Genomic DNA, 24,985 nt, shown 5'->3' on the forward strand with positions numbered 1-24,985 from the left:
GACATTTGGGGTTCTTGAAAGGTCTGTTCTTTTTTCGAAAAATATCCCCATTAAGGGCAGTTGTTGCCCCCCTATAACAGTACCTCCCAATATTCAACATTTTGAAGATTTCTGACAAATTTCCAACCCAATTAGATGATAATATTTATTTCGCTATTTGGCTATTTTTAAACCCTTCACCATAGTATGGAGGAAATATTAATTTCCGTTAGTAACACCTCGAAATATACATCTTAGACTCCACAAAGTGTATATATTTTTAATGAGCATAAAATTCAATGTCGATTCTATGTCGTCTGTGGAAATCACTCTAACTTCCGAAGAAAATTAAGTAGGTTTATAAAATTGTAATTAAATGTATATTATGTCTTCAGGACTTTTGGTATTCAAAATGAGTTATGTAGGTCCACGTTTTGGTATAGCCACCATATAAAGGTACCTCTCTATTTTCAGTATTTTGGGGATTTGGCTACATTATTCACCGGAATTGTTTCAAATTTGGTATTTGAAGTTCATAATCGATAATACAGCCTCTGACAGAAAATTTTCTGTACAGGTTCACGTGTTGGTATAGCCCCTATATAATGGTACCTCCCTATATGTATTCGGTATTTTGATGATTTTAGTTACATTATTCACCGATTTTTTTTAGATGTTCTCAATTGAATATGAATATGACAAAAGTTGCCTATGCAGGTCCATGTCGTCGTATAGACCATAATATAACAGCTACATTCGGTATTTTTAAGACTTTAACAGAATTTTTAACGGATTTTATTTTTGAAAATTGCAAAATTCCTTCCAATGGATGGAGGGTATTCAAAGCTCGACCCGGTCGAACTTACAGCTTTTTTACTTGTTTACATTTTAAATATCAGATCACTGTAAATTAAAAAAAAAAACGAGTTTTTCACTTTGCTCTCTTCCATAAATCGTTCTGCGGTCACCAAAGGACAACAGCTTAAATTGTGTTTCATATAAATGCATGACACAATGTCCGACTGACACATGCCGCTTTTGGACTTTGGCAGCATATTTTCCTTCACTTGTAACCATTGCTTGATTTATTGCATATTTAATATGAAATACTTTATTGCAAATACAACACTTCAAACATGTCATATTTCTTCAGAAGGATGTCCGACGACTCTCGATTGCTTCAATATCTTCAATAATGTGAAAAGGTTGCCATTTGGGTAATTTTGTCGATCAAAAAAGATTCAACACATTTTTTCAGACTTTAAAACTCTCAAAATAACAGTTCATTCAATTGATTTTTTTTTCGCAATATTCTCCCTCATTATTATTATTATTATTTTTTTTTTTTTTTTGAATTCGTTATATAAAATTTAATTCCCATCTGGCAACACTGAGCTCCCCGCCAATAATTCTTATCTGAAACCCATCATTTTGATTCTGGCTACGTTTTCTTTTTATTTTCCCATCTTCATTTCATCTTTGATATGTTGATTTTCTCATCTAGGGAAATATTGTTTGCCAAAAAAATATGCAAAACGCAAAGCGGAAAATACGGAAGTAAAGATGAAAATGAGAAAAACTTTCTTTCTACCGAAAAAAACACCATCCTACAACAATATCTACTTTTCTCTTGTAAATTTTTTTCCCCAACAAGAGCAATACAAAAAAGTGCCATCGTTTGTTCAAGTGGCTGTTGCAAGTTGATTGGTATTGTTTTTGTTGATGTTGTACCACCACTGATGGCGCACTGTTGTATGTCGCTGGATAATATCTTTAAGTTTTGTATATGAGGGTATAAATCAATCATAACTTATGACACATTCTCTTTTCTGATATGCATAAAAGCCATGACATGTTGTTGGCTGGTTGGCTCCATCACTTCGTTTTTGGATGGTGATGGCGATGGCGTTGATGATGCCGACCAGGCTCTGAAGTTAAATTGCTGCATACACATGTGTGTGAGGCTGTTTGTTGTAATGGAAAGAGTGTAAGTAAATATCAGGAAATTGTAGTTTCACAAAATTTTTTTGTCTACACCGACAAAAGTTTTCTTCATAAACAATAAATGATTTTTTTTCTGAAAAAATTTGTTTGTTTAGGATTTTTTATAATGGCAGATAAAGTAGATGGTAAATATTTCTAACAAAAAATGGAATAATGGGAGATTTTTCTAAATGCAAAATTTCTCAATGAGACTCTTCAGTTTTTGCAAGATAAACAGCTCTCTTCAAAAAGTTTATTTAATATTTGTTAGTCTTTTGTGTGTTTTTTTTTTGAAAAAAAAAATATTCAATACGCCGACAAAAATCCCATTACCAAAAAAAGTTTATATGCCACTAAATGGCTAATAAACGTCGAAAAATGGGTTGAACTCTATTTTTATGTATTTTCATTATAAACAGGCCCAATAGGACCATGATACACTCTAAGAATAGTAGTAGAATTTATTCTAAATTTTGAAAAAGAGTAAGCTGACTCGGAGCTACACACACAACACCATAACATTTTGCAACTTTATAAATAACTAATTACATTTGTGAATGATTTTGCCAACGCTGGCCTGAGAATGACCTATAAAGGTCCAAATTTAACTATCGTCATTACGTAACGGCACATCCTGCAATTAGCTATGTAGTACCTCTAGAGCCAGCTACTCTGCAGAAGTGACCTCTGGTGCCGGCTAGTTCACAGTAGCAGTATCCGCGGCGAGCATATCTACAGTAGGGGCTTTACAAGTCAGACTTCTACGCTAGCAGAGGTCACTTATTTTACGATGGAGGCCTCTGAGGCCAGCTATTCTACTTTAGAGAGCTCTGTGGCCAGATATTTTGCAGTAGCGACTTAGAGACCAGCATATCCACGATAGAGGCCACCTATAATTTCAGCTTTTCTTCGATGGAGGCCTATGATGCCAACTATTCTTCTATAGAAGTTTTTTGAGGTCAGCTATTTTACGAGAAAGGCGTCTGAGGCCAGATATTTTACAGTAGAGGTCCCTGATGCTAATCTAGCTAGCCAGCTATTCTACTATAGTGCCGCTAAGGCCAGCTATTCAACTACAAAGACCTCCAGCTACTTTATGATAGATGCATATGGTGCCAGCAATTCAAATATGAGAAGGCCTCTGAGACCAACAAATTTTCGGTAGGGGCCTATTAGGGCAGCTATTATTCAATAGAGGCTTCTGAGACCAGCTATTTTACCCTAGAGGCCTTTAAGGTCAGCAACTATACGGTAGAAGCCTCCTAGGTCAGCATCTCTACCGTTGAGGCCTCGGATGTCACATATTATAAGGAAGAGGACCGTAGAGGCTCCCGAGACCAGCAAGTCCACGGCAAAGGTCTCTTAGTCCAGCTACTTTATAATAGATGCATCTGGTGCCAGAAACTCAAAAGTAAAGGCCTCTGAAACCTGCAACTTTCAGGTAGAGGTATCTGAGAGCTGCAAATATACGGTAGAGATTTCTGAGGAAACCAAATCCTTTAGAAGTCAGCTGAGTAGCGACTCAATGTTGTGAATGGAAGCCTATGACGTCTTCTATTCTACGATAGCGGCCTCTATAAATTCCTCCGAGGCCAGCAAGTCCACTGTAGGGTCGCTGAGTCCAGCTAATTTACGAGAGATGCATCTGGGGCCAGCAACTCAAAAGTAAAGGCCTCTGAGGCTAGCAACTTTACGGTAGCAGCTCCAGAGCTTAATATTGTAGAGCTGGCTTCTGAAACCACTGATGAAGATTTGCTGGTCATTGGAAACCCATCCTGCTTTTAATTATGGCCTCTCAGTTTCAGTAGAAAGTGATTTCTTAAGAGCTACAGGAGGAAAACTTTGCAATTAAGTTTTAGCATTCGAATTTGTACGCTCGTTACGTAAAAAAATCATCTAGGGAAATTATTCAGTGTGGGTCCACGTTTCGGCATAATCCCCATATAGCGGTTTTGGCCGATTTAAGGTCCACATCTGCCCATAATTTGGTAAAAAATCTTTCTTACAAAAAATTTCCAATATGGGCTTCATCATGGACAACTTTTCTGAACATTTTTTGTAAATGTGATATAAAAAAGTGGATTTTTTTTGCTTTCAGGACCCCAAGCCCGCAATGGTCCAAAAAAAATAGATTTCTGGGTACATCGCTTGTCCCCATGTAATTTTTTATTATTTTGAAGGTGATAGACAGCAGCTATGTAGTATTTTGTGTTCAGTATTTTTTAAGGTTCTGACATATCCGACATCAGACCCCTACTACATATTCTGGTAATCCTGAACAAACCGAACTTTAATTCGGTTTTAATAATTTTTACCTTAAATCACCTTTAATCGCATTTCCTAAAACGTTTTCATAAAATGCCTTAAAAATGCTAGTCTAATACAATTTATTATTTTAGGAGAGCTGAAGGACCGATTTTTGACAGAGAATAAATTGCTTTTTCAATTTCATTGTATCAATAATTCACACCAAAGCGTCGGAAAGGCGATCTCATCATCTGTTGATAAAACTATACAACAAAGAATCCGAAATCGACCCCAATCGACTTTGAATCGAAAAGTCAAAGTCGAAAATTGATTTTTGGCTTGCTATTCTTGCTTGCTAAGAGACGGAATTCCGACTTTTGTTTCCGACCACATATCCCTAAAATCTCCACAAAACCTCAAAGAAGAAGGACAAATTCCTTCTCATCATCCACAGAAAACAATTAGTAATAGGGTCCAGTCCCCCATTTCATTGTACCGCAGTACCAAACAAAACTTCACATCTGGGAATAACTTTTATGCACTAATCCTCCTGGAATCAATCTAAAAATCTTGTTTGTATGTCTGAAAAAAAAACTCCTCACGAGTTTCCCGCACATATATGTGCCTAACAATGTGTGCTGGTATTATAAGTTATCTAGTATGACGCCACAAGTCTTTCGCTCTCTCTGGTGCTGGTGGTGCTGGTGGTGGTGGCGTCGTCATTGTTTACTATGTGACAGGCTGATCGTTAATATGGGGATTTTCGTGAGTTTAAAAATGACATACAGACACATGGACATGGACATGGATGTATGCATAAGCGTTTTACAAAACTTTTGCCTGTGTAGTATTTGTAGATTTACTTTATGATTGTACATCATGGAAATTTTGCCATGAGTCTGGGGGGGAAAACATATACAATGGGGTGGAAGGAATATTTTGTGATATGAAAGGGAAAATAGAAAGCAATGCAAATATGTAATTTTTGAGGTCCTGGAATGCTAAAAAATATATGTTTTTTAGATTTATGGTAAAGTAACATGTATTTAGCTATGGGTATATAGATAGAAAGATATATAATGGGTCTTAGGTAATATTTTGCCGTATAATGGGATTAAGTGACTACCTCCTGGAGCCAACTTTTAAATTCCTTTGATTTGTAAAAAAAAAAAATTTATGAAACAGTCGAATATTGTAACGAATATAGACAGCTTTATTCACTAGAAGTTTGGTCAATGGCAGACCTCCGAAAAAAAGAAAAAACTAGCTCGAATTCGAGTAAAGAGTTAGACTCGAAGAGCGCGAGTACCTGTTATATCCTCCACCATTATGTTTATCAAAGTAAAATGAAATAATGAAAAGAGTAGAATATGTTAGCTTAACCGTTACATGGGGCCTTTACCAATAAGTGGACCTTAATCGAACATTTTTCGCAAGAAGAGATCAGACCTTTCAATAACCCCAAATGTCAACTTTCAATTAATTTGGTTGGCAATTGTTGCAGAAATCTTCAAAATACCGTAAATCGGGAGGTACCGTTATGTGGGGACTATTACAATCAGTGGACCTGAATTGGAATTTTTTTGCAAGAAGAGAACAGACCTACCGAGAATTCCAATTGTCAAGTTTTATGAAATTTGGTTGGAAATTGAAGCAGAAACATTCAAAAATACCGAAAATCGGGAGGTACTTTTATTATGGGCTATACTAATTAGTGGAACTGAATCAAATATCTTTTGCAAGGAGAGAACAGACCCTCCAAGAACCCCAACTGTCCAGTTTTATCAAATTTAGTTGGAAATTGAGGCAGAAACATTCAAAAATACCGAAAATCTGTTGTGACCGTTATATGGGGACTATACCAATAGTGGACCGGAAATTTTTTGCAAGGAGAGAACAGACCTACCGAGAACTCCAATTGTCAAGTTTTATCAAATTTGGTTGGAAATTAAAGCAGAAACCTTAAAAATGGCGGAAATTGGTAGGTATCGTTATATGGGAGCTATATCAGTTAGTGGACCAGATTCGAATATTTTTTGCAAGGAGAGAACAGACCTACCGAGAACCGCAATTGTCAAGTTTTATCAAATTTGGTTGGAAATTGAGGCAGAAACCTTCAAAATACCAAAAATCGGGTGATGCCGTTATGTGGGGGCAATGCCTAAACATAGTTCAATATAGCCCATTTTCAATACCAATCAGCCTGTATATAATACAAACCTCTGTGCCAAATTTCCCTAGATTAATGTCATAATTTCAACAGACGGACGGGCGAACAGACAGACTCACATCGCTAAATCGCCTTTTTATGGTTTCCGATGAACATTTCGAGGTTTTGCAAACGCAATGACATTTTATATGCCATCTGTTTTCGGATACCCACTCTTCCAGCTAACCCTCTCGCGAGCAAGATTCACTCCCAAGAGAAACCGAGCAAATCTCTGCTCTGGTTAATGAAGGGAGATGTTTAGTAAACGGTTCTTCCTTCCTATTACTAATGGCTCATTGCAAAAATGAGGCTTAGTATCCCAGAATCTTCCAATAAATGAGTCTAATATATATTTCTTCTCCCAATTTTTGGTATTTTATATCCCCAAAAAATTCCCTTGTGACAAGTAATGGGGCTGACATATTTTTCCCAACTTGGCACTACTAAAAATTACCATACAAAATTTGGCAAACTTTTCCCATTACACCCCAATAAATCCCGAACATTTACTATGTATGAATAATTGCGTGTGTGTGTGTTTGTGTGTCCTGTGTAGAATGGTTTAAAAACACAAAACTACACACACACAGATACCGCCACTTGCTTTGCATTTGTTAGTCGTACAAATTGTCATGTCGAGACAGATATATTACTGACAGTGGCTTAAATACTTACAAGCAACGTATAACGGCGGACCAATGCTGCAGAATGACAAAACACACAGAAATATGCTTGCCAATGTAAATTTCCAAAAAAATACAAAAAAAAAAGAAAACGCTCAGCTGAATTTACTTTTTTTTATGAAATTTCCACGCATTCCCAACTCAGGCACACAGACAAATATTTGTTCACAGATTCAGAGACGAACACAAAGATGGATAGTTACAAATGATGAGCCAAAACCAAGCAGCAGCAGCCGCCACCACCACGAAGAAGCAGCAGAAGATGATGATGATGATGAATTTCCAGCAATAGTTGTAGCTTTGTGGCCGCCATGCCACAGTTGTTGTGTGGGGGAGCGGATTCATAATTCCTTGTAACTCCAAACCAAAACGCAGAAAAACAACACGAACACACTTGAATCCCAACCAACAACATGTTGTTTTACAAGTTTAATTTTGAAGCTTTGTTATCCCCTCTCCCCCCACTCCTTCCACTCGTATACCAAAAATACTACAACAGAACCCCAAAAGCTATTTCCATTCATAATTCATATTTTTCATGTTTAATCCTCCGGTATTTTTTTATGAAAGAACATCACCATAACAACACTTGCTGTGCGCACTCACATACACACAACATGTTTTGGCTTGATGTTGTGTTATCAAATGCGATTGTTATGCGTTTAGCCCCCCCTCCTCCATGAGTTGGACAACTTGTCTGGAGCCAAGAAAAAATAAAAAGCCACTAGTTTCCCACTACAATAGTTTAACATAGCAGGTTGTATGAAAATCCCTGTGACAAAAAAAAAATATGCTTGGAAATTTCCCCCTCCCCCAAAAAAAAGTTTTCCAACAACACTATCCAAATGTCACATATTTTATTGTTTTATAATGCATTTAAATTAGCAGAACAACCCTCGTCACAACAAGATAAAACTAATTCCCAGTAATTGCCCTTTAAACGAAACTATTTGGGAATAAAATTTTGAAATTAATGAAATTAAATATTTGGATATTTGGAAAGTTGATTGGAAATTTAGCAAATTGTCTAATCTACAGAAAATGGGATTATTAAGGAAACTATCAAACAATTTACGATTTCGGAGGCCTGGACCCCATCGGCAATACAGCTATCAAATTTTTGATGGTTGACGAAATAACTCATTTTTATACAGCGTATTAACAGAGTATATCTATTCTTGGCGAAAAAAGATAAAAACCTAAAATTTTGCACAGATCAATATTTTGTCTGTAGGCAGGTCGAGTTCGAAAATGGGCTATATCGGCCCACGATATCATATAGCCCCCAAATAACGGTACCTCCGATATTCGAGACGCTAGAGTCAAAACGAATAAAGATAGGAACCTAAAATTTTGCACAGATTAGTCTGCAGGCAGGTCAAGTTCGAAGATTGGCTATATCGTCCACGTTATCATATAGACCCCAAATAACGGTACCCCCGATATTCGGGACGCTACAGTCAAAACGAATAAAGATAGGAATCTAAAATTTTGCACAGATCAGTCTTTTGTCTGCAGGCAGGTCAAGTTCGAAGATGGCCTATATCGATTCACGATATCATATAGCCCCCATATAACGGTTCCCCGGTATTCGGTATGATGCAGCCTATATGCATAGGTCCATGATATCGTATATCCCTAATGTAACGGTACCTCCCTATATTCGGTATTTTGATGATTTTAGCTACATTTTCCTGAAAATCCACACAAGAAGTTCTTTCCAATCATTTTACCACCTAGAAGAGAATTGTCTATATAGGTCCACGATATCGTATAGCCCTCATACGACGGAAACTCCCCCCCCCCATATTCGGTATTTTGATGATTTTAGGGATATTTCTCACTGGAATTGTTTTATATTTCGTATTTGAAGTTCCTAATGGGTACTACAGTCTATGACAGAAAATTGTCTATGCAGGTCCAGGTCTTCGTATAGCCCTCATATATCGATACCTCCCAAAATATGGTATTTTGATTATTCTAGCTAAATTTTTTCACCGGATTTTTTTTAAGTTTCGTGTTTGAATTTCGTAATGACCTATGACAAAAGTTTACTATGCATGTCAGCGTCTTTGCGTAAACGCCAATATAACGACTAATTCGGTAATTTTAAGATTTTAACAGAATTTTTAAAAGATTTTATTTTTTTGAAAATTTCGTAATTCGTTCCAAATGGTGGAGGGTGTTTAATTGTTTTTTAATTTTACTGGTATTACAGAAGGTATGTAGTAGTCCTTACTTTAAGACTACTGGTAATTTAATTCAGTTTTACTTCGAGAAATTCCAATTTTTTCAGTTGTAATTCGGCTTTTCCAATTATAATTCGAATTCTTGCCTTTGCATTTTGAATTACTCCATTTGTAATTCGAATTATTTCATTTGTAATTCAAATTATTCCAATTGGAAATCAAATTCTTCCAATTGTTATTCGAATGATTCTAATTGTAATTTAAGCTATTCCATATGTAATTCGAATTACAAATAGAATATTTCGCATTACAATTAGAAAAATTCGAATTACGAATTTAATACTTCGAAATACTTTTGAAATAATTCGATTCACAATTAGAAAAAATCGAATTGCAAATGAAATAATTTGAATTACACTTAGAATAATTCGAATTACAAATAGAATAGTTTGAATTACAATTAAAAAAATTCGAATTACAATTAGATAACTTTGAATTACAAATAAAATAATTCGAATTACAAATGAAATATTTCGAATTACAATTGGAATAATACGAACTACAAATGGACAAATTGGATAACAATTACAAAAACTCAAATTACAACTCAAATAATTTGAATTACAATTGGGAATTTTTCGAATTACAACTCAAATAGTTTGAATTACAATTGGAATTGTCGAATATAAACTGAAATAAGTTGTATTTTAATAGGAAATTTCAAATTACAATTCAAATGATTCAAATTACAAATAGAATTCTCCAATTACAAGTCGAATTACGAAAGGGCCATCTCGTACCAATAATTCAGAATGGAAATCGGAGCAAAATTTTTGAATGGAAGCAATTGAAAATTGCAATCACAACTTACTCACCATAAAATTCCCTCCTGACAGTATACTTTGTTTTTTATTGGGCAAAGCATGTCTAAAAGCATTCTGCATTTTTTGTTTTGTTTTATTTTTTGTCATCCATTTTCTATTTATATATGTGTGTGTCCATCAAATCTGCTATGAATTTACATTTGTTGTCTATTGCCGGTTGAAAGACATTTAAAATTCCATATTGCAATTGCAAAGTGCTCTTCCGCAGTTTTGTTTTCTAGTCTGGTTTTCAAATCTTTGAATAACAAAAATAATTTAAGCAAAATTTGTTAAGCGACTTAATGTAGGCAATAAAATATATGCAATTCAAATAAAACCATGGACAAGAATCGGAGGAAAAAAACTGGGACATATTTTAAATGTGAATTTATATTTTAATAAATATAAAGAACATACTGACATATTTTTGTGTTTTTAATATCTTTTCTTATTTTTATTACAAATCCGATTTGGTTTTTATTGTTTGTTTTATAACGGATCTGCTACCACTGGCGTAGTTTAAAAGTGCGATTTTCCCATTGTTCCTTTGAAAATTTTATTAAATGACAATAGTCCTCTCAAGTTTTGGTTACAAATTTAAAATTTTTGCCACCAAATACCTTACCTACGCCATTGTATGTTACATTTACAGAAAAGAAGAGTTACCCGCTACTCTATATGGTGAAATAAAGTTCCATTGCAAAAAAGCAAAGCAAAACAATAAAAAAACCTCTAGAGAAAACAAATAACAGTAACATTGTGCACCAAAAAAATCCGACACTGCTTTCAGATAAACAAAAACCCCCCCTTCTCACGTAAACAAATTCACAAATGGAAATTTCACAAAAATTGCTGGTGACCGTCTAGAAATGGCGGCATTGCCATCCATGTATTTGAACTGAATGCATTTCCCACTGCCCCGGCATGGAATTGGTAAACAAGAACAGATTTCGCATTTCATTCTTTTTTCGTTTTGTTTTCTTTCCTTTTTTTCGTTCGTTGATTCCTCGGAGAGAAAATATTTGCTGTAGCTGGTTTAAAATTCAATTCGTAAAACGCGAAAATGTTGAAGGTGAAATATGTATGCAGATGTAGAGCAGGCCAATTAAAAGTGAAATAATTCTGTAGCCACTCTCAAAGAACTGGAGAACTGGACAGGAATCTTTTGGAGATTTTTGGACAAGTGATGCATTGGGGAATGTGACAGAAATAAAAATTTTCTCGGAATATAGAAATCTGAATATATATAAAATGTCTTGAAGCACTACAATGTATTGGTCATATGGATAGAGGCAAAATTCAAGAAAGAAGTTTGCTGATGGTGAGTAGGATGTATGCACTAAAGGTTTTTTTTTTAAATTCGAACTATAAGTGTACTTTATGTACTATATTTTGTACCATTTGATATTATATGAACGGATAGATCTGAAACGGATAGATGAAATGTCTATTTGTATAAGAATTAAGTTGGGAACTAGGGTTGATATATGGAGGTGGATTATTCTATGAGTACCAAGTGTAAGAACTGTACTGAATGGTACTTAGTGTGGTACAATTTAGATTTGGATAGACAGATGTAGCTGGAATTTTGAAATGTTTATATTGGGGCCACTGTTAAATTGTAGATTTAAAAAAGTATTTTTAAATACATTTATAAACTTGGATTTTTTTAATATTCTTAAATAAATTTATAAACGTGGATTTTTTTTTTCATCAAATTAAACCTCGTGGGTTTTTTTTAATAATTTTTGAACAAATTAAATGGCGAGGATTTTTTTTAATAATTTTTGAACAAATTAAACGGCTAGGATTTTTTTTATATTTTTTAAACAAATTAAATGGCTAGGATTTTTTAAAAATATTTTATAAATAATTAAAACAGTGTGGACTTAAAAAAAAATATTCTTTCTAAAATTTATAAACGTGAATTTTGAAAAAAAAAAATATTTTTCTATAAATTTATAATTGTGGATTTAAAAAAAAAATCAAACAATTTGAATTTAAAAAAAAATATTTTTCAATAAATCTGGCAACTTGGGATTTTTAAAAAAATATTTTTTTAATAAATTTATAAGTGTTGATTTTTTAAAAATATTTTATCAATAATTCAAACATTGTGGATTTTTTAAAAATATTTTTTTAATAAGTTTTTTTTTCAACAAATCAAACAAATTGGATTTTTTTAAAAATATTTTTTAATAAATCAAACAACGTGGATTTTATCAACTTGGATTTAAATTAAAAATTCAGCAAATTAAAGGTCGTGGGTTTTTTTTTAAATATATTTTCAACAAATTAAACTGCTTGGATTTAAAAAAAATAGTTTTTCATAAATATACAAACTTGGTGTTTTTTTAAATATTTTTTTTTATTTTATTTAAAATATTTTCTCATAAATATGTAAACGTTGGGTTTTAATAAAAAATATTTTTTTTAAAGCTGGTTACTAAAAAAAATTTTTTTGGAACAGTCCCCTTGTGAGGATAGCTCCGATTTCAAGTATTTTTTACATTTTAGTCATGTTTACCCTTCAATTTATTTAAAGTTTGGGTATTTTAAGTTTTTGTTATGTAGAAACGTTATTTACAATATATACATACAATATACAATATATATAAATGTGGGTCTCCCTTTTGTTATAGCCCTTATATAAAGATATCCCCAGATTTTAGATATCCTGAAGATCTTAGCCATATTTTGACTGGAAATTGGTAATTTGAAGAAAATTTCCGAAAGGGTGAAATTAGGGTCCATTAGGGTCCCCTCTATTTAGGTTATATTAGGATGTATACTTTCAAAACGCCGATACATGCGTCTTCTTTTTTGGCTCTACTTTCATATTCGTAACATGATGTTGAACCCAATTCGAACTCTTTGTGCCGAATTATAAACAATCTTATTGAAAAATGTGATCTAAAACGTCAGAATGCGAATATCGGGGGGAACAGTGGTCTACTGATAAAATACACATCTCTGCTAAATTTTAGCCTTCTCTCTCAATTCGTTCGAAATATGTCTTAGTTACAGTCTGACAAGCGGACATCGTTAAATCGTTTTTAATTTTACCATTATCAGGAGTATTTCGAGGAGTTACAGGCGGAATTAATATACGCACCATAGTATGATCAGGGTATAAGACTTTATGCCTTCATATCTATCTATGCCTTCTCCTTTCCTTCATATCTAAATTTATTATGGATTATTTAAATTACCAATCAGTTTTTTCCTATTCTCAAATTAATACCTTTAATCTTAAAAACGAAATCTCATATGTAAATTTTTAAGAAAAAAATATATATTTTCATTACAAAATTCTAAAATGACAAACAATACACACATAAAAGGCGATGTTTTAAAATTCTCATCTCCGCTCTCTTATTGTTGTCGTTTATCACAAGAAGTTTATTTTTATGTATTCAGAATATTTTATGTAAATGTATTTTGTTTATATCCAAAAAAAAAAGGAAGAAAAGAAAACTCTAGCAACTGAACCGTAAGTCAATTAAAAATTTAACACTTTTTCTTGATATTGTTCAGATGATTTACATACATATGTATGTGTGTAAAAATGACTTGCTTGTGTATTGGCATTTGACACATGCAAAGTAAAGATAGTGGAAGGTACATAAATTGCCAAAAAAAAAAATGTCACAACTAGAGATGACATGTAATATGTTGGGGGATACATGCCCATAAACAAAAAATAAATAAATAAATTTAATACAGGGTGAGTTGAAAAAACTGTAACCAACTTCAGACTGCTGTCATTTCTAAGCCACTCGTCCGACAGCTGTTAAAAATTTTCCAGGTACCGCTCATTGTATCGCACTCTCTGTCTCGCACCATCGCTCGTTTCCGTGTTACTGGTAGCGTAGCCCGACGTCAAGGTAGTTGACGGAAGAGGTTGGAAACGTAAAGAAACGACTTGATCGAAACCCGCGTCGCAGTGGCCGAAAAATGGCTCGTGAGCTGAACATATCGCAATATTCCATTCGGCAAATATTGAAAAATGAGCTCGGGGTTAAGCCATTGAAATTCCAAAAAGTACAAGTAGTTGCACGGCAACAGAAAGAAAATAGACTCAAAAGAGCTAAAGATTTGCTTCGCTTCGCCGAAAGTGGTGAACTGCAGAATTTGGTTTTCTTCGATGAGAAAACAATCGTTGTTCAGCAGTTTGTAAACAAACAAAATGATCGTGTTTACTTGCCAAAGAGGTTAGCTGAAACTGTGCACCTTCAGTTGGCAACCAGAACTCAAGCGCCGGCCATGGTGATGATATGGGCCGCCATAACAGCCGATGGTCGCTCTCCGTTGGTATTAATCGACCGTGGCATCAGAATAAATGCCGAATATAATCGCGAAAATATTCTGGAGGGTGTATTAAAGCCTTGAGCACGCAAACATTTTGGCCGCAGGCCTTGGACATTCCAACAGGACTCAGCACGCTCCACCCAAGAATGGTTAAAAAATGAGGTTCCTCACTTCATTTCCACCAATGGCCACCAAAATCTCCGGATACCAATCCGTTGGACTATTGTGTCTGGAGTATTTTGGCAAGCAATACCAAAGTGTCGATCACCTCAAGTAAGCGCTTCGCCGGGAATGGGTCAAAATACCGCAGAGCAACATTCGGGCATCGTGTGACGCTTTCATTTGCCGTTTGAGGGCCATAAGGTAACCAATTCGAAGAAATCTAAACTTATTCTAAAATTGTACGCTATTCCGACATTTTTGACCTTCATTCAATAATATTTAACAAGTTAAAAAGCAGTAAGTTTGGCCGGTCCGAACTTTGAATACCCTCCACCCTTTTGAACGAATTTAGAAATTTTCAAAAAACAAAATCCTTAAAAAATTCTGTTACAATTTTAAAAATTCCGAAGATAGTAGTTATATTGGGGTGTATACGTAGTGGACCTACATAGGCATTGTTTGTCATAAGCCATTACCATATTCAAATTCGAAGCTTAAAATAAACTGTCAACAATGTAGCTAAAATCATCAAAATATCGTATATAGGGAGGTTCCGTTACATCGGAGCTGTGCAAAGACCTGGACCAGCATAGACAATTTTTTGTCACAGGCTGTAGCATCCATTACGAACTTCAATACGACCTCTCAAACAATTTCAAAAATGCCGAATATAGGGAGGTACTGATATATGGGACCTATACGAAGACCTGGACCTGCATAGACAATTTTCTGTCACAGACTGTAGTTCCCATTACGAACTCTAAATACCAAATTTGAAACAATTCCGGTTAATTATGTCGCTAAAATCATCAAAATATCGAATATAGGGAGGTACCGTTATATGGGGGCTATACGAAGACGTGGGCACAGACAATTTTCTGTCTTAGGCTGTAGCATCCATTTCGAACTACAAATACCAAATTTGAAACCATTCCGTTGAATATTATCGCTAAAATCATCAAAATACCGAATATCGGGAGGTACCGTTGTATGGGGCCTATATGAAAACGTGGTCCTACATGGCCCATTTACGAATTTTCACTTTTTCGACTCATAAATGGTACAATTGGGAATTGATTGGACTGATGGAGATGGAAATTTGAAATGTTGATATTGGGGTCACTGATAGTGTGTTCGGTTGAGATTTGAAGGTGGTTTTGGAAATATATACTAAAAAGTTTCAAAAGTACTAAATGGTACTATATTTGGTAGGTGAGGAAGCGGTAGAGATAGAAATGAAATTTGAAAATTGGCATTAGGGTCACAAATAGAGATGACAAGTCATACCTATATGTACACATATTCAATTTTGATCAAAATTCAAAATTTTTATCGAACAAAAATATTTTCAAATCCTGAATAAACTCGTGAAATTTGTACATTTGTGACTTTACTCCATTTCTGATGGTTGTAAACCCTAAAAATATGCTTTTAAAACATTCCATCCCATCGTAACCCAAAAAAACATCTTAACATCTTTTCATATTTTAAAAATTTCAAAAAAAAAAACCGTTGTACAATATCTCAAATTTTTAATAACAAACTAAATTGACAAGGCTCAAGAATATCTGACAAACAAGATAAGGAAAATAACAACAACAACAATAATAATATATGTCTTTATATGTTTCATTTAATGATATACAAGATGGAGAAATCCTAGGCAAACATGAAAATATGAGCACACATTAAGATAAGAATTTTAAGTGGCAAACACACTTCCCCTCCAGTTAAAGCAGGTCTTATTTATGCCTTAGAACTAAATTTTGTGTATTTTACATAAACTAATTTTTCTAATTTATTTTTCGATTTTTTTTCTCGTTACAGTTTACATAACAAGTGGATGGATATAATATTGGAACGTTGACAGGAAATCCCACACTTGACATTCAATACCCCATACCACAATAATGTCAAGTGGTTGTTGATTATAAATCTTTGTTTGGAAAGCAACAACACACCACACAACCGAAAACCGAAAAATATTTTATCCTTTTTTTTGTTCGAATAACGAAATCCTGTTGCTGTACCACACAGCAACTCCTTCAAACTGGCTAACATGGCAATGCATCACAACGCCATGTTAACGAGCGGAGCGCCAAAATTTCAATCGCGACCCTCATCGCCACCCTTCAGCGGATTTACACCGCCCACAGATTATCCCCACAGCCAGGATCAGGTAGCTCCAGTACATTTACATCATCAACAGCAGCAACAGCAACAACAACAACATCACCACCAACAACAGCAGCAAGCGATGCAACAGCAGGCCATGCATCAACAGCATCAATTGCAACAACAAATGGCTGCTAATCATTTTCACTCAATGGCTGGTCGGCATTCGGGTCGAAATATGAACGCCACAGCGAGCATGAAAAAACGTTCGGCATCCTCATCCCGCGGTCAACATATGGTCAATTCTAATACCATGACAAGTGGTATGATATCAGCGGTGGGTGCGGGCAGTCTGGGCCATCATCGTGGTGATTTGATATTTCCCGATGAATCGGACACCATTGAATTTTGTATGCCACCGCAGCCGGGCTCATCGAATGGCATTGGTCATGGCATTAGTAGTGAACTGCTGTTGACACACGGGAAGAATGGCCTGTGTACTGGCGAGGCGTTTGCGGAACGCCGAAGGAGGGGTCACAGCCGGCGCAGCAATCACAAAATGGATGTTGAACATCAGGTGAGGGGGACTTTTCAATACAATATTTAATGGAAATTTTCCGAAAAAAAAAGAAAAAATGATAATAATAAATAAATAGGAGAATGTTGAGGAGGTAGCTTAAAGCCAGGAGACGGCATAGGGTACAAATTATTCCTTTAATGTACTAAAGGTACTAAAAGTTTTAAAAAATGGCATCAATGGTATTGATCAAACGGTTAGAGGTAGAACTATTAAATTTGGCATGAAGGTCGCTGATGGGGTGTAGGAGAGATGCACATTTTTTTAAATTCGAACTAAAAGTGTACTAAAAGTACAAAAAAGCACTATATTTTGTGACCTTTGAACGGAAAGAACTATACTCCTTATAACTCAAGAAAGTCTTTACGGATATGGCCGAAAATTGGTAAGGAGGTAGCCTAGAACCAGGAGACTCAAATATTATACAATTGATTTCATCGCTGTACAAAAAATTCATCACAAATTCAAACTAAAATTTTTCGAAAAGTACTAAAAGTACAATATTTGGTACCATTTGGTATTATGTGAATGGATAGAGCTAAAATGTTAACATTTGGTATAGAAATTAAATTGGGGAGCTAGGATTGATATAAGAAGGTGGTTTATGAAATGTGTACTAAATTTAGCACAATTTGGTAAGGGTACTAAATTTGGTACAATTTGGTTTTTAGTGAACGGATAAAGCTGGATTTTTGAAGTGTTGATATTGGGGTCACTGTTATTATGTAGGGTTGTGATTTGAAAATAGTTCTGGAAATATGGACTAAAAAGTACTAAATGTGGACGAAAAGTAGTAAAAAATACTAAATGGTACTACATTTAGTATATTTGAATGGAATAGAGCTTGAAATCTGAAATATGGTATTAGGGTCACTTTAGGAGTAATATAAGGAGGTAGTTTTTTAAATTTTTAGTAGGTGTAAGAACTGTACTAAATGGTACTAAATTTAGTACATTTTGTATTTGGGATGGAGCTAAAAAATTTAAAATGTGGACATTGAAGTTACACTGTTAGTGTGTAGGGTTAAGATTTGAAGGTCGTTTTGGAAACATGTACTAAAAAGTTCAAAAAGTACCAAATTGTACTTTATGAAGGAAACGAACTGCAAGGGAAGGGATAGAGCTGGAAAACTGAAATTTGGAATGAGGATCCTTGATGTTGTGTAGAATTGAACCAAAATGAAGCAAAGTATAAGAAACAAATTGGAGAGTTGGTTCTGGAAATGTGTACTAAGTGTAAGAACTGTACTAAGTGGTACTAAATTTGGTACAATTTGGATATTGGATGAAGCTGGGTATATGAAAATGTAGATATTGGGATCAGTGTGTGTGTATGCTTAAGATTTGAAGGTGATTTTGGAAATGTTTACTAAAAAGTTGGAAAAGTACTAATTGGTACTAAATTTGGTATATGAGGAGGAAATAGAGCTGGGAATCTGAAATTTGGTATTAGAGTCTCTTTTTGTGAAGTGGAGTTGATGTATGGAAATGGGTTTTAAAAAATCTAAAATTTGAAATTATGGTCTTTGATGTTGTGTAGGATTGATGAACCAAAGGTTTGTGGGAGCGACTAAAAGTATGCAATAGAAATGGCTCATATAAAAATTCAAAAAGTCACCATACATATGACTCTTATATGATGTGTAAACTAGCCTCTAGATAGTCACTGTTAAAATAGTTAACAAACTGAGTAAAACATTATAATAACCCCTTTCTCTCTCTCTTTGCAGGTCAAATGGTCTCGCAACAATATAGCCGCTACAATGGAACGTTTCGAACCAACACAACATCATTCGTCCTCCTCCACATCATCGTTGGAATATGGTTTTGCCGCCAGTGTTGTAACACCATCGTCGACGCCATCTCACCACTCGCAACATCAAATTTCACCCGCTCCCTCACAAACATTTCAAGGTGCCACTGCCGCTACGTCCCAGACGGCACCATATAATCACGTCTATTCGTACGCTTATTACGAACCCGGTGCTATTAAGTGTCACACGAATATACCACAAAAAGAGGAACCGATTGCCGGTGCTGCTGCCATTATGCCAGCTCCGCTGGCACAGGCAGCTGGTGGTGCAGCGGCGGCGGCGGCTGGTGTCAGTGCTTCTGGCATTGGCGCTGCTGGTGCTGCTGGACCTTCAAAAAGCCCTACCCGCAATTCAATACGTGCCCTCTTGGCGCGAAGTTTTCGTTCGAAACCCAAAAATCCTCCCTCAACTTCATCGTCGCCCAGTGGAGCCGAAGAACGTCACAACTACACAACACGCTATGGCACAACGGAAAATCTCTACGAGGAAGTCAATGATCAGAAAATACGCAAAGTCCTTTCCGATAATCGCATTGTCAAGTCGAATGTCATTGAAGAGATACGTCGGGTACAGCACAATCATTTTCGGGTTTTGGATGAGCTAAATCTATCGTTGGAGGCATTGATAATGCCCGAAACCCCACCCGATGTCAGTCCAAATGTTGAAGTACCCGAAGCTAGTGCGGTCAGTGCGAATACTGCCGCCGTTTTGGCAACACCCACAGCAACAGCCCAAAAGCCGCGCCGGGGTGGTCTACTGGGTGGTGCCGCATCCACCTCATCGTCCACAGTGTCTTCTTCGCAGCCGCGTACCTTGTCACACGCCAGCCTAGAAAATCTTTCCTCGACTTTTAACTCAATCGAACTGAAAGATCATGCCCATCTGTCGTGTATAAATCCCGAATTCGACGAAGGCGATCTGGACAGCGGCTTCAGCGGTAGTGGCAGCAGTAGCGGTGCCAGTTACAATGAAAGTCTGCGTTACTACAAGTCCGGCCATACACCCAATCACCATCCCCATCACACCATGCATCACCATCAGGTGCAGCTGCACCATCAGCATCAGGCGCAGATGCAACAACAACAGCAGCAGCAGGCCCAACAGCAACATCCCACCACTTTACCCCACAACATGCGTAGCTGTCGATCGTCAACGGCATCCGGTTCGTCGACTTCCAAAAGTAGCACATCCGAGGATCAGGGCATTGCAATGATGACCTCATTGGGTAGCTGTGGAACAGCTGTCACCTCGCCAGCATCGCCCTTCCACTATAATCGCTGCTGTGCCGACATTCAGAGGGCATCGGGCCGTTCCGCTTCTGATTCCTCAGCGACGGGTGCTAAACCAAAAAAGAACTTTTGGAAAATAAAACCGTGATGCTATAAAAGGGCTTTACGTAGACTCTGTAAACGTTGGAGTATAGTGGTGGTAAGTTAAATTAGCTGCACCAACGCCATACCACCCCACCCAGCCCCATACTCCCAAGAAAAGAAAAACAAAAAAACACTCACAGCCACAACTACACATACAGTTTCGCTTTCTATCTATCTCTCTACTCGCTCTATTATCTCTGTCTATCTATCTACCTATCTATTCTCTTTCGTATTTCGTATATTATTATTAATGTAATTTAATTTTAAGGCATCTACAACAACAAAAAAAGTGATGTATTTGTAAAAACAAAACAAAAACCAGAAAACTGAAATCGAATTACAAGAAATTAAGAAAAACCCTGAAAACCTTAGAAACGCTATTAAAAAACGAAGTAAAACCCTAAAAACGAAACCTATTAAACTATGAATTAAATGCATTTTTAGTTAAACTAAGCATTCTTGTATTTGTTAATTTAAAAACAAACAAACGAAAAATAAGAAACAGAAAACAAAACAAAAAAACAAATGTGAATAATAAATTTATTAAAATTTTGAGTTAAACAAAATTCTTGTTGTTTTTATTTCGAATATTTATTATTTGCCGAGTGGGGGGCAAAGTGGGTACAATACAATTGGGTCTTATGTTGATTGATTTTATGACTCAAGTTTTTGCATTTCTATTTTCGTTCAAAAATATTGGCCATTTATTTATCGTTTCGATTTGATCTTGAGTTAGTTGGACTTTACAAAGGATTTAAGCCGAAAGGAATCTGTTATAAAATCGACCTTTAACCTTAAATTGAAATTGGTTCTGTAAAGAATGGGGATTTCTCAGAACAAGGTTCAAAGTTTCTTTCTTGTTGAAACCTTGAAAATCTAGGAAAAATATAGACAATTGGGCTGCGCACATCTATATAGAGTTATCTTATATCAGGCTATCACAAAAATAAAACCACTAATGTTTCAGTCTAGGATTTGGATGTAGAATCTTAATATTTCGCAAACGGATAAATACTAAGGGTGGGTGGAAGGCATTTAATAATGTGGTTCCTAGAAGTATAGATATTTAATAATAATGTCAGATCATTTGATTCATAGGAAAATCTAATATTCTGCAATATGGATTTCAGTTAAAAAGTACCACATCAATCAACAATTGTAACATTTAAAAAAGCAGCTAAGTTGGTCTGAACTTTTAATACCCTCCACCATTTGGAAGGAACTTGAAATTTTTCCGAAAAAAAAAAATCCTAACAAAAATACCTCATAAATGAAACGCCTTATATGGGGTCTCTGCGGAGACGAATTCCTTGATAAGTAACTTTATGTCATAGGTGTAGTACAGATTCCGAACTTAAAATACGAAATTTGAAACAATTCTGGTGAGTAATACAACTAAAATCATCAAAATACCGAATATCGGGAGATATCGTTATATTAGGGCTCTACGAAGACGCAGATTGTTTGTCATAGGCTTCAGTACCTATTATGAACTTTAAAAATATCTCTAAAATCATCAAAATACGATAATATGTAGGCACCGTTTTATGGGGAATATATGAAGTCCTGGACCGACATGGTCCATTAACGAAGTTAACCAGCCTATTGGAAAAATTCACATTTGTGCAAAATTTTAACCTTCCACCTCAATTGTTGGGTCTGAAATTAGTAATTGGAGGAAATATAAACAGAATGACAAAGTTAATATACCCTCCGTAGAATGGTAGAGGTTATAAAAACATCATCTAGTCCCAGATAGTATTAGAATCCCAGATGGCTAGTATCCCGAAAACAATGACAAGTACATACCTTTTGCACTACCAATAAACCGAAAAATAATGAGTACATACAGTAATGACTAACGGCGGCACAGAGTAACCACGACCGACTATAAACCGATATTCCATGGTTTGAATCTCCGTTCCAGCAAACAACCCTTTTTTTGTAGCAGTAGCTAACTAGCAATCAGAAGATCGCAAGTTCAACTCCATCATTAGACCAACAAGTAAAATAGAAACTAGATCGGGTTGAACTATTAATAACCTTCACCATCAAGGAGAAATATAAAAAAATCCTTAGAGAAATTCCGCAATAATTCTGTAATATCTTCTATTATATTCGTGGACCTCTAAGGCAATTATTTGCCATAGAAGGCGGTGCCTATTACAAACTCCAAATGAGGCTTAAATCCGAACGTCAAAAGGTACTGTTATTTGGGTGCTATACGAAGGCTTAGATCGGTACAGGAAGTTTTCTGCCCAAGTTTTAAATAAATCGGGTGAAAAGTGTGACTAAAATCATCAAAATGCCTAGTAATACCATTATGTATATGGCAATACACAATGATGTGGATCTGTATATGCAATTTTTTGATGTACAGTTATATAGGACTATATAAAAACTTGAGCCTCTTAGGACAGTTATATGCAAGGATATTTCCCTCATACCAAGAACACAAACTGCTAATTTACAGCATATTCGGGTAAAAATTGTGACTAAACAAAAGGAAAATCTACCGGTACCATTATATGGTGGACGTAGAATTCTGAAGACATAAAATTCAGTTGTTGCAAAATGGTCAGGCTTTATCCTTTTATTGTTGTTTTTATAAAAACAACGTTTGTTTATTAGTGGAGAACGATGGTAATGTTTGCCAGGAAGTAAGGCAGGGAATACCTAGGTTTCGGAAAGAGCCACCAATCCTCATCAGTTCCCTTGTTTTTTGTCTGGGATATTCTCCCCAGAAGTTATTTTAAAAATAACTTCTATGACAAAAAACATGTTTTACCCAAGTGACGAGATCGTAAGCTCAATAGAAGGGAACCAAAGAATTAAATAGAACTAAAATTCTTTTGGAAAGTCTTCTAAATCTTACAACCGCACTTATAAACATTTACATCTTTCTCCACTTGTTATGCTTTCGTTCAACTTGAACGAAGTAGCATAACCATATAAGATGCATTTTGAAAGGCGTCGGTGTTATCGAATGTTGTTCGATAACTCGAAAGTCCCGTAAATGAGAGCAAGTGAAGAGAGCAATTTTGAAGTTGAAGTAGAGAGTTTTTTTTTTTCAAATTCTTACTGGAAATCATTTCCATTATCTTATACATGTATTGGGGTCCCTGTTGGTAGTAGGGTTGTAATAAAGAGGTGGTCTTGGAAAAGTACTAAATAGTACTATATTTGGTATAATTTGGTATTGGGTGAACATATAGTGTTTGAAATCTGACATTTTTTATTAGGGTCTCTGTTCATGTATTACCATAACAATAAACAAACGTTGTTTTCATAAAAACAACAATAAAGGGATAAAGCCTGACCATTTTGCAACAACAAAATACTACGGTATCCCGAACAAACAAGCCACACTGTTCGACATAAAATTCATTTGAGTAAAGTTTTAAAAACTTTTTGTATATCATTCGCAAACTAGAGAGATTTACATATACGAACAGACAGACATGGAATTACATGACTAAATCGACATAGAATTTTATGCTGATCAGGAAACTCTATATACTTTGTGCGATATAAAATGCATATTTCGAGGTGTTACAAACGGAATGACAAACTTATAGCCTGTTCAGTAAACTATTTTTTCTTCTGACCGGGTTCTGACCGTTTTTTCTTGGATATAATCCCCATTCCATTATGGGGGTTCGGTCATAATCCCTAGAAAGTTGCGGACATAACCCCTATAATAATGAGTATACCCAAAACGATTGGGTATGCTTAACGGCCCTTATATAGTTTTGACCATATACAAAGGAACCCCTAAAGCTTGAGAAATATTTTGCAAAATTTAAAATAGAGCTAAGAGAGATCTTTAGATTTCATTCAGAATCACTGGTAAATAAAAAATATTCATATGGTCCACTTTTTGGAATAGCCCTCTGATAAGGATATCACCGATTTCAAGTATTTTTTAAGATTTGGTCATGTTTTCCATTTAATATTGCCAAATTTTGCCATTTTGAGTTCCTAATTTTGTCGAATAGCTATTTACAAAAAATTATCAATGTAGGCCCACCTTTTGACACAGCAGATATATAATGATGCGCCCTAATTTTAGGTATTGTAAGGATCTTGGTAATTTTTTCGTTAGTCTGAATATTTTCTACGATTGTAAATACCCCCTTCCACATTTTCACTTAGTCCCCATAAGACTATCAATATTTTGTATTTTGAGTCACATTTATCAAAAGAATTGTTTGAAATTTAGTAATTTATCTTCTTAATGGTAAACATTTTCTATATAGCTACTATATCTCTTCGATGCAATGTAAGACTTGTTCGTGGCTCATGGTATGGTATATGAGAGATATGTATTTGGCACAAACGTTACCAACATTAAATTTCAATATACATTCTAATGGTAAAATGTAGCCCATTTAAGAAAATGCCAGACTATGAAAAATTTGAATTTGATTGATTTTGATTTTGAATTTGATTGAATTACAACCAACCCTGACGACGAGAA

General features: G+C 35.3%; 1 protein-coding gene and 1 long non-coding RNA gene across 3 annotated transcripts in view; one reads left to right on the plus strand and one right to left on the minus strand.

The window, feature by feature from the left end:
- LOC101894816 (AF4/FMR2 family member lilli) overlaps positions 1 to 21,071 on the plus strand; it is an 84,996-nt gene extending 63,925 nt beyond the window's left edge. The window contains exons 3-4 of the mRNA XM_059119216.1: positions 16,454 to 17,318; positions 19,049 to 21,071. Of these exons, the coding sequence (XP_058975199.1) occupies positions 16,686 to 17,318; positions 19,049 to 20,509 (2,094 nt within the window). The 5' untranslated portion in view covers positions 16,454 to 16,685 and the 3' untranslated portion in view covers positions 20,510 to 21,071. The remainder of the gene's footprint in view (positions 1 to 16,453; positions 17,319 to 19,048) is intronic.
- LOC131801113 (uncharacterized) overlaps positions 1 to 24,985 on the minus strand; it is a 153,490-nt gene that overhangs the window by 63,907 nt on the left and 64,598 nt on the right. The gene's annotated exons all lie outside the window — the stretch shown is intronic.

Source organism: Musca domestica, unplaced genomic scaffold (assembly GCF_030504385.1).
Source record: "Musca domestica strain aabys unplaced genomic scaffold, Musca_domestica.polishedcontigs.V.1.1 14, whole genome shotgun sequence".
Taxonomy (NCBI): Eukaryota; Metazoa; Arthropoda; class Insecta; order Diptera; family Muscidae; genus Musca; species Musca domestica.